Raw genomic sequence first — 11404 nt, 5'->3', positions numbered from 1 at the left:
TCCACCCAATCACTATTAAGACATTTCACTCAAACCCACAAATGAAAACCTCATGGTGGTGCTACAGGAGAAGTCAGGCGGTCTATACTATAAGTCATTAGGATTTTTCCTCTGAGGGCAATGAATGCCTGTTCAAATTTAGCAGTATGCTTAAATTTAGGTTTGTAGAATATACAAGAAAATACATACAATAAAGAATATTATTTATGTGGTTTAAATGATGCACAAAACAATTTCCGAAATAATGCAGAAAAATGAGCAGCTGTAAAACATAAACCTGCATGTGATTAAACACAAGTGAGAGATACTGTAGTTCATGTTCTGACAGAGAGAGGAAAATGAGAGGCAGGGAGGGAGAAAACCGGGGCAACTATAAATAGCACCTTAGTGATGAGGGGAGAGAGGAAAGGCCACAGAGAGACGGAGAGGATGTGGAAAACAGACCCGAAGAATGAGACGCCGCCGTCACCAACATGTCGTCCACAACCCAAAATTATTCTTTTATTCATTACTCAAACAACTGAAGTCAGAAACAACCAATGCATGTGCAACACAGCCATGAACATAATTATAGTAATAAATCCCAAGAGAACCACATGTACACAGGTAATTTTTGGCCCTTTGAACAAGCAACCCATCGCATTTACAAGCTCAACAACAAAACAAACAAAAAAACATTAAAAAAAAAAATGAAAATGAGGAACACATTTCCCGGCTGTGTGGTAAACAGCTACGGTTCGTGTTGCTGAGCACAAAAGAGTCCCGTCAGAAAGCACACAGGGAGATGCAGCCTAATGCCGTATAAACTAGATATGCTATAGGAGTGAGTCTATTCAGTAGACACACAGCCTTCTGTACAATAGTAATACTAAACAGCACTGTGCTTCATTTACTCTTTTAACACTGAAACATTGCTGTGTCACTATTAGGACGGGGCCCGTATTTATCAAACTGCTAACGGTGAAATTTTGGGGTTTAAGTGTAATATTAAAGTAAAACTCATTCACTTTTACTCACCAACTTTGGGAAACATGTTTTATTTTTGCTTTCTTCAGACGAGAAAACCGACACTGCTCTCACACGTGTGCGCTAAATATGAAGACGCAGCCAAAAGTTAGTTTAGCTTAGCATTAAGACCAGAAACAGGTGAGAACAGCTAGCATGGCTCTGCCCAAAGATATTCAAATCCACCCACTTGCTCTTCTAATGCTCCCTAAGATTTTATCCCTTTATTCAATATTTACAAAAATCCGAAAATGTAAAAATGACAATTTAGTGGTGCTGAGAGGAGGATTTTGTCACATTTAGACGGAGCTAGGCTAGCTGTTTTCCTTTGTGTCCAGTGTTTGAGCTAAACTAGGCTAATTGTCTCTTAGCTGTAGCTTAAATTTTAGCACAAAGACACAAGAGTGGTATCAGTCTTTTCATTTAACTGTTGGATAGAAAGCGAATAATCTATTTCAGAAAATGCTGAACTACATTAAAAATCAATTTATCTAAATTCTAATGTTTTGAAATGCTAAATGTCATTATTCATAAGTAACAATGAGTTATCTGAAGCAGTAAGAATAATTCAGTATAGGGTAGGTTAGCCTATTATTAATAGCTTCTGCTGTCATATCTGTTAATTTCACATGGTAATTGTCACTGGAGACAGGCCTCAGAGATTTCATACAGATACAATCAGCTTTAAATCACATATGATTTGGCAGAAAACCTCAATAATTAAGATGCAAGGATTGTGTAAGTTTGATAAATACTGGCCCAGATGTGTTCAATGTTGTTAATTTTATACATGTGATAATCAACTGCAATAAATAATAATAATATATACAGAATAAACTGTATTTATACTGTCTCTATTTGTGTTCATTGTCGACAAACAGCATTTTTATAATTTCTAATATCTCTGTATAAGTCTTTTAAAAATAGTATCATCATACGGACCAACAGAGGAAAGGGGGAAGCAGAGGGTAAATACTAATAGGTCCAATAACTCATGTGGACAGGAGAAAGACGAAAGAGAGCGACCAGAGGAAAGATTTCATAGAGCCGAAAGTGCTACAATACAGTATAGGCATTAATATTTTCTCTCTCTCCTGTAGGAAACATTCATTTTCAGTTCTCCCATAACTCCAGCAACGTCACGTAATAATTCACACTGTAATGTTACAGCTCTGACAAACCGCAGCACACCTGCTGCTCAGAGCTACGCTACATTATGGAAAAAACACTCATGTTGGGCTGAACCCTGACTCATTGAGTTACGACGGTGAAACAACGTTACAGGAGCCCCCAGCCGCACATCTAGCCTCAATATTTAAGACAAATGGAAACAAACTGAGGATGACATGCAGGGTTATGTTGCCTCATAAGTCTAACGTTGCACTAGAGTTTCATATACAGTGTCTAATTGATTAAATAGCTAAAAGATGTGCAACACAAAATAGGCCGATACACTTCTAAAATACTTGCGAAAACAAAATGTGCAAACCTAAGATTCAAATACTTATCACCTAAATTTTCTTGGTTTGACAGTAGCTTGTTTGACATTTTAAAAAAAATACTGTACCACACACTTGTAGACGTTTTAGGAAATATTCCCGTCAACAGCTGGGAGACAAGCTATTTTTGTACTAGACGCCCGTTATCTTAAATTTATATTCATCATGCACTATAAGAACTAGTGTAAGCAGCAGCGTCATCTCATGTTTTTTTACTACAAAGTGCAAAATCATCATCATTGGATATCAAATTTAAGCCAATTTGAAAGTGTCAGATAGCTGCAATAAACAAGTGATACACTGTAAATTATAGCAGACAAGTCAATACATGGGTAGATATTGAATAAATTAATAAATAACAGATTTAAAATAAATTAACAAACATATAATTCATAATTATGTTATCACCTCATTGGGCTCAAATGTCCATGTAACATACAAACAACCAATCTCAAATAAATAGTCTGTGTTTGGTTACATTAGACACTCTGTCTCCATTTGGTGTGTTACATGTGTATTGATCGCACCCTCTGACACTTTAAATCAGTTTGGCAGTCTCTTATCCAAGTGTATCAGTAATAATACTACTCGGTAAATCAACACTGTTTCAACAAAGCACTTTTCTTGTTTTTAAAGAAGAAAACACATGAATACTTGTACTTGTTGGGCTAAAATGTGCAGTTAACTATCCTAAAAATAACTCAGAGTGGGTCTTTTTTGTAGATTTTGTCGTCAGAATATTTAACGGTGACCCATCCTCTCGTCTAACTACATCATCCGTATGAATTAATCAACGTCGAATGAATTGTTAATGCAAGGAGCTTTGATTCCCTCTTGCAGAGAGTGTAAATATTAAGCGGTCGCTGTGCTAACAGCAATACTGGACCTCATTTGACAGCTGTGTGTATTTGGCGTTTGAACATCAGCTGTGGTTGGTTGTTTTTGGTCGTCGGTGTGTGTCTGATGGCAGCACGTAACGTCAGAGCTGTGTGTGTAGCTGTACACAGAGGGCCAGCAGTGCAGTAGCAGTTTGTGTGCGTGTTCAGTGCTCCTATTTCCTCCAAATGATTGAGAGTAGTTAGCTAGCTAATATACGCCATGATTTCCTGTCTGTCTAACACTGCGTGCAGTTAGGGCTCCCAGTCGTCGTCGTGGTGCTGCGAGGCGATGATGACTACCACGGTGAGGATGGTGCACAGCACAATGGAGGCGATGCCAACAGCCAGGCTGATGAAGGAGAAGTTGCGCGCCTCGCGGGAGGCTATTTCCGCCGTCACCATGTCCCCCCTGGCTATCGCCGTACGCACCTAAGTGATGCAGGAGGGAGGGGACGGGTGTGTGGGAGAGAGGAGAAATTAGAATTAGTGTTATGTAACAAGAAGGTGCACGAGTGGGAGCAGGAGGGAGTCTGAAACGCCATGAATGGATCGATTTCACTGCAGCACAGCCTGAATGTGCAGAAAGAGGCCACTCCACACAGCATTAACACACCATAACAGCATACACAGCTCAGACCGGTGGGTCCATGCCTTGTCAGCTCAACTCAACTCAAAGCCAGCTGAGCAGGCCCAGAGGAAAAAATCCATTCTATCCCGTTGCTCTGACAATGGTGCAGTTACGTAATGTGGTCTGTCGTGTGCATGTTGGTCAGCACAGTCTGCCATCACACAAACAACAGGCATCATGAGGCATGAGAGCCACCAGACGGGGCCTTTACATTTCTAACATCACGCTCAACTTAACCTATGGGTTAAATACTATCAGTAAAGGGTTTGTAAAAGAGCAAACGGTGCCTTTTAATGCAGAGATCGTACAAATGACGTGGCTGAAAGTATGAGCTTCAAGTATAAATGGGTAATGGAACGACGGATAGTGGCAATTCACCTTCAAGCTAAGTTTGAGCAGCAGAATTTTGTTAGAAAAACCAATTGTGTTTATGTCTAATTATGTGAGGCCTTACTAAGGCACAGCAGAGCTTTGAGCTAAATGCTAACATGCTCACAATGACAATGTGAACATGTTGATGTTTAGCAGGTTCAATGTTTACCACGTTCACAATCCTAGTTAACATTTTATAATTACATTTTTTAATTCCAGTACAATTGAGGCTGATTATGCAGATATCTGGACATAAACAAAAAGGACATTTTAGATATATGTATATAATTTTGAATACATATGCTATATGGAAAGTTAAGGAATCTCTTCAGTTCTTGTAATTCCTCCTGAGGGGGGGCATGAATGTATAAAACAAATTTCATGGAACTCCATCCTATAGTTGTTCAGACATTTCACTCAAAAACATCAATGTCAACCTTATGGTGGCGCTACAGGAAGGGTCAGGGCATCATCAAAGTCAGTAGGATTCATCCCCTGGGGAACGTGAACATCATGAGATGTTTTAGTCTGGACCAAAGTGGGGAATCAAATAACCACAGCGCTGGCTGGTGGGGCTGAAAACCACAAGGTTTTCCTCAAAGACCAAATGATCCTAATGACTAAAATAAGTGTGATTTATATAATCTTACTTGTCTGCATATGATAATTTCTATCATTCATTCTTAATGGCGAGTACATTTCTGAAAATAAAATGACTTTAGGATGCATTTACATAACAAAGTCCCTCCTGAAGGCGACGTTATGCTAATAAACCTCGAAGATCAAAAGATCTCATTAAAGTGGCACTAACCTGCACTGCTTTGATGATCGCAATGATGCCTGTCGGCCAGAAGCAGCAGACGGTGGTGAGCACGGCAATGGGCAGGTAGTCGTGTGGCGGCCGACGGTCCATTAGGGTGATGCTGGGTGGCATTTGCATGGGATGAATCTGGCCCGGTGGGATCCCTGGGTGGCCTCCCGCGGCCTGCATGTAGGGCTGACCCTGAGCAGAGGGAGAGAAGAAGACAGAGAGTATAAAGTAATGCTTTTTAAGTGCTTACAAAGCATTTCCCCCCCAAAGCACACAGGAACAAGGTGACACAGTCAAAGAGGTGGACACGATCACATGTGCACGTATTAATTTGGGAGATTGCAGCTTGCCTGCAAGATGAGCATGCTGCTGTACAGATTTTGGACACGTAAATTAATTATTTACTGCTGGAGATTTTAAATATTTAATGTATTAAAACACAATGATGAGGTGGAAAGGATTAAGTGTCACCTCTAGTTTACAGCCCAGAACACTTGTGGTGCTGTGGCACTAAAGCAGTTTCAGTAGTTTGATGACTCACAATCACATTTTGGGGCCTCATTTCACCAGTTTGTTTACTTCAGGGTATAGTGTGAATGGTTTCATCGACTAATGAGCAAATATATGTAGCTATGATTTAAAAGCAAAAACAATTACACTGTACAACATTAATGAATAAATAAAAGACACAAATTGGTTGCTATTACAGATCTTGAGCACTTGTTCACAACCTGTTTGGCTTGTTTATACCAAAGAAATGCCCACTCACAAGCCTTTGTTACACGTTTCTTTGACCTCTGAGCTGTTTAACCAAAGACAGGCCCCTTCTCAAATGATCAAATTTTGAACAAAAATTGTTATTTTGGGGATTTTTTGCCTTTAATAGAAAGTCAGCAGTCAGAGGGATGACAGGAAATGAAGGTCTGGAGATGCAACAATTAACAGTAGAAACACTATTTTGTGCAGAAAAGGTGTTTTTTTTGTCTGTTCCCTGTTGTTAGTCATCTTGCAACCCTCTTATGGGTGTCAAGTTCTGGTGGGCAAATGTAATTTATGTCAGATTCAGTTTTTTTTAAGCTCAGTATCTTATGTAAATCACTTTGAACTACCCTGTGTCTAAAATGTGTCATACAAATAAAGCTTTCCTGTTTCCTGTTATCAGCCAGAAAACTCAGTGAAAAAATGCTGTCCACTTTAGACCAGACACAAAATATTTTGAACACAATGTAAATATGCTTTTCATAAAAGCTTGTCTATGGACAAGTAATGCATATTAGTTTAGCCTCTAAATGCGAGGAAAAGTGGAATTAGTCCGTGAATATTCTACTGTCTGCTTATGTATCTCTCTGTTCCCAATAATATCAACATTAGTTGTCTTAACATTGCTGCAAACATTTTCTGAGTCTTTGAGTAATTCGAAAAAATGTCTAAAATTAAATTAGTCTAAAATTGAGAGGCTGCCAGATTTCATGCCTGCGAGATGAAAGCACATATAAGATGCCAACTTCACCAAACGAATAATCTAGAAGACATGAAATAAAAGTAGTTTCATGGAAAGAACTGTGATATGTTGTACCATTTGTGGGGAAAATAGAGAAACTATTGGTAAATGTCAGGTTAATTAATGACACAATAGTTGTCACAATGCTGGCAAATTGATGAAGAATTAGTTTCCATTAGTTTAAAATCCTCTGGAAATCAACACTCAGGAAACTAACTGAGACATCATAACACTGTCTGTATTTTCCCGTTAACTTGTACTAAGTGACGTAGTTAAACTTGGTAGTAAACCATTAGGGCACGATGGACCCAAAGAAATAAAATGTTACCAAGATTAACTTTGATCTGTGAATGTGAAGGATGGGAAACATAGGAACTCTTATCTGTGACACCAGGAGGTATGAAATGTAAAGTGCACTGAACTTTATACAGAGACTGGTGTAATTCTGCAGCAGCCTGATGTCAGAGCTGTGAAATCTTTAAAAAGCACTTCACTTGTCTCTGACTCACCGATGCCATGGGGTAGACAGGTACGTAAGCTGTGCAGGGCTGCAGCTGAAGCGGGTAGCCCGGGTGGAGGTATCCTACAGGAGGGTGAGGCATGGTGCCTCCGGGGGCCTGGGTCTGGACCGTGTAGCCCTGCGGGGCGCCCTGGGGTCCCAGCGGGCCGCAGTGGAACTGGGTTTCTTGGAGGTACCCGTCAGTGCCCGGGGGAGGAGGTGGAGGCGGGTAGTTGGGTTGGGTGCCCGGCGCAGGCTGCATGTTGCCGTGCTGCGGTGCGTTAGGGTCTTGCGGGCCGGGGAGGTACGGTGGAGGCTGCATGGTCTGACGGCCAGGGTCCTCGAGACCTAAGAGAAAGAAAAAGAGTGAGGAAAGATAAGAAAAGAGGCAGGTAGGAGAGGAATCACAAATAGAAAAAGCAGAGGAAGAACAAGAGAAGAAGCTGATGTAAGACTGAGGGCACGTTATCTAACTCAGGCACACTTACACGTTTGTCGGCATGTTGAATGTAATATGATTTATCTCACTGTTGAGGAGGGGAAACAATTACACAGACCACAGCTCCTCAGCAAGACTTCAAAAAAACATCCACGAGAAGAAAACCTGTGCAGTCAGTGTGCTAATGATGACAGTGATTGACATTTTCCACCAGAGAAGAAGAAAAGCCTTTTTCTCTCCTGCCAAAATAACGCTGTCTATTAGCGGTGAGACACGTGGCATTTCTGAGACGGAGACCTTCTGACGCGTCTGACGCTTCTCGTGATGGACAGTAAATAAACACATTTACTGAAGTACAAGAAAAATGTTGACGCACTTGTACTTTACTTGAACATTTCCATTTTTTGCAAGTTATATTTCTTCTCCACCACATTTCAAAGGCAAATGTTCTTTTTATTCCTCTACTTTTATTTGACAGCTGTAGATACTAGCCAGATTGAGACGTCACATTAAAAACGAATGTAATGAATATTGTTATTCTTGTCACATTTCAGATGTGTATGAGTCTTATTTAAATGACTGTTGAATGAATATTTCACAATAATCAAAGATAAGAGAAAAGTCCAAAAAATTAATATAAATCTAAGTAGCAGAACTTTGCTTTTTCTTTTTTCCTACTCCATTAATCATCGGCGGACCCCTCGGTTTTATCTTGGGACCCTTTGGAGGGGCCTGACCTCTCCTGTTTACATGAATCAGTAGAACTTTCAATCTGTAATTAATGTTGTCTGTTCTATGCCTTTAATGTGTGTTTTTCACCTCTTGTAAAGTGTCTTTGAGTTTCAAGAAAAGCACTCTACATAAAATGTATTATTATCATTATTATTGGTATTAACAATCTAATAATGTCATATAATCCTAGAACAGAGACACTTTTTACACTTTAAGTACATTTTGCTGATAATACTTCTCTACTTATACATCAGTAGGATTTGAATTGAAGACTATTAGCTTGTAATGGAGTATCTTATGTTGTGGGTTTGGTACTTTTAATTGATGAATCTGAGTACTTCTGCCACCCCTGGAAGGATCCTTCTGCTTTTGGACATCTGAACATGTCCTGCTCACACCTCTGCTCCCTTTGTGCTCAACAGTGAAAATGACTGATCGGGTGTCGTGTTTTCACAGCACGGAAGCGGCCGAGGGTACAGTGATCCATTCTGACAGGGACATGAGGATGGGGGGAGGGAGGAAGAGAGGCGGCGATGGATGGAGGTGAGGATGGAAGAGTAAGGGTTTGATAAGACAGGAGAAGGAGAGCAGGAGGCAGTCAGAGAGCAGAGCAGCTGAGTGATGAGGGATGACGACTTGTGCTCGGGGACCGGCTTTACGTAACAGTCCCAAAACCCTGTCACAGGCAGGAACTGGACCAGAAACAGACAGAGGGGAAAGGAGCGAGCATAGGGGGGTGGGGGGGTGGGGGAGACACCTTTAAAAGGTCGCAATGTAACGTGACGAGCAGCTCGGCGAATAACACATGTTGGTGCTTCTCCATTTAAAGCCTGCTGAACCTTAAATCAAGAAACAGAAGGCAGAAGCTACTAGGGGTGGGGAATTTTCACTTCAGTGCTGATCAGAAATAGAGAACATGACACAGTAAAATGTCCAAAACACTGACTTCTGTCATCCAGGAGGTATTTTAGGAAAATGTGCACCAAATTCACAGATATCTGGTTATTATTAACAACTAATTTATGTGTTTTTAAATGCACAACTTTAAGACTAGAACAGCAGGGTTTGTTTTTTTTTAGAAGAAGTGGGCTTATAGTCACAATTGATCTAATTGTTGACAACTATTTTGATGACTAAAATTGTATAGATGTTTATAATTTATGTCCAGATCAAGATATCAACATTCATCCTGCAATCTTAGATTTTACAAGTCAAACTAAAAATACTGACATTTACCAAAACAATGGAATGAAAACTTATTTGTTTAAACAGCATCCATGAGCAGACTTTTCTCAAAGGAGACATTTTGAGTTATTTTAGCAGGAAAAGCACAAACTTACAACATTAATGACTATTCAGCTCCATCCAGTGAGCCAGCAGAGACCCGACACCGACACATTGAAAGCACTGAGTGCAGGAAAATGTCCCCTGTGATTGTTATAATATTATATATTATATTATTAGATTAATATTACTCATGTGTTAATGTAGGACCAGGATTTTAATGTAGTTGGCTGAGGTGGAGCTCATTTTTAACTATTTTCTAAAACAAGGCAATTAATGATTATTTTCATTCTGGGTTTATCTGCTGATTATTTTCTCCATTAATTGACTGATTGATCGCTTTCTAAAGACCTGGAGGGCAAAGTGACACCTTCACAATGCAACCGATAGAGCAAACCTCAAAATTATTAGAGAACAAATGAAAATGATTGAAATGAAAAGCATCAGATCTTCATGTTTGTGAATCTGGAAACATGAGATGTTTTTTTGCACGAAAAACGACAATTGTCAAAATAACATTTCTGCCAACTGATAAATCTATAAAGCTATACTTTCACATGTTTTGTGTGGAAAAAAGCTTGATTTTTAAAGCAGCTTAAGCTGTCAGATAAATGCAGCGAAGTAAAAAGTACAATATTTCCCTCTGAAATGCAGTGAAGTAGAAGTATGAAGCTGCATGAGGAGAAAATACTCAGCTACAGGTACAAGTACCTTCAATTTGCACCTGAACAAATGGACTTAGTTACATCCCACCACTGCTGAGTGGCTCTAAATGATGTCAACAGTCTGTTCAGCTGTGAACTAAAATTAGTGCCCTAATTAACAATTACATAATAAAGAAAAGGGTCAGAGGCGTTTTATTGATGACACATAAATAAGTAAATGTTCATGTTATGTCTAAGCTTCACATTCCGGGCAGAACTTGCACAAAACACAAGTCCAAGTGTTTGGTTGTTGCTGTTTTATTAGGATCGATTATTTATCTCTGGATTATTGGAATTGATTAACGCATGAGATAAAGGTCACGTTTGCAGATTTACAGTTTTTTATATATTTTAGCTGCAGCTCACTCATTGTTTGAGCTCCATCATTATTTGTTGCGTTGGACAAACATTTCTTTTTTTTTTTCCACGCGTGCACGAGGATTATTAATTGAGGCTATTAAACACGCGCAAGTGGAGGCGTGCACGCGCAAAGGACACCCACACTAATGTCTCCAGTCAGGAGAGATGTACGTAGGCCCGTGCGTAATGATAATAATGAGGCACACAGAGAAAGGCAGAAACAACAATAACCACATTATAAATTGTCAAGTGGCGTCTTGTGGAAAACATCACGGGGAGTGATTCAGGGTTTAAGCAGGAAATCAATCAAATCCAGGCAAAAATCAACGACTTGAGATCAAAATATCATCAAATAAAGTCTGATAATTTGACTTTAAACTCTCTATTGAGACATTAAATAGGCCCTGTGGTGTGTGTGTGTGTGTGTGTGTCCCACACAGGCTGCACCCACACAGCGGTGCATCATCCTATAGAAACAGGCTGTGCAGATAAACAGCGGATGGAGATGCAGATGACAGAAAAAGAAAAAAAAAAAAAAGATGTGCTCATCCTGATATGTAACCGAGCATATTTCTCACGTCTCGTCTCAGAGGTTGAGAAGCGGCTCGAATCAAATGACACCTCCAAAGACGCCACATTTAATTAAAACACCTCACCGTGTTTTTCCGACGACATGCCTTCCGATCTTCTGT

The 11404-nt window shown here is 39.8% G+C and overlaps 1 protein-coding gene across 1 annotated transcript; it reads right to left on the bottom strand.

The window, feature by feature from the left end:
- Nucleotides 1-3634: 3634 nt before the first annotated feature.
- On the bottom strand, nt 3635-11387 carry prrt1 (proline-rich transmembrane protein 1). The gene is made up of 4 exons (XM_070847100.1): nt 11369-11387; nt 7204-7541; nt 5194-5385; nt 3635-3811 (listed from the first exon to the last, which is right to left on the bottom strand). Exons 1-4 carry the CDS (start codon nt 11385-11387, stop codon nt 3635-3637), a joined length of 726 nt encoding a protein of 241 aa, XP_070703201.1.
- Between the last annotated feature and the right edge of the window lie 17 nt (nt 11388-11404).

Source organism: Pempheris klunzingeri, chromosome 16 (genome assembly GCF_042242105.1).
Source record: "Pempheris klunzingeri isolate RE-2024b chromosome 16, fPemKlu1.hap1, whole genome shotgun sequence".
NCBI classification, from domain to species: Eukaryota; Metazoa; Chordata; class Actinopteri; order Acropomatiformes; family Pempheridae; genus Pempheris; species Pempheris klunzingeri.
The sequence above is the reverse complement of the archived record's forward strand: the minus strand, read 5'-3'. Positions and strand labels throughout refer to the sequence as shown.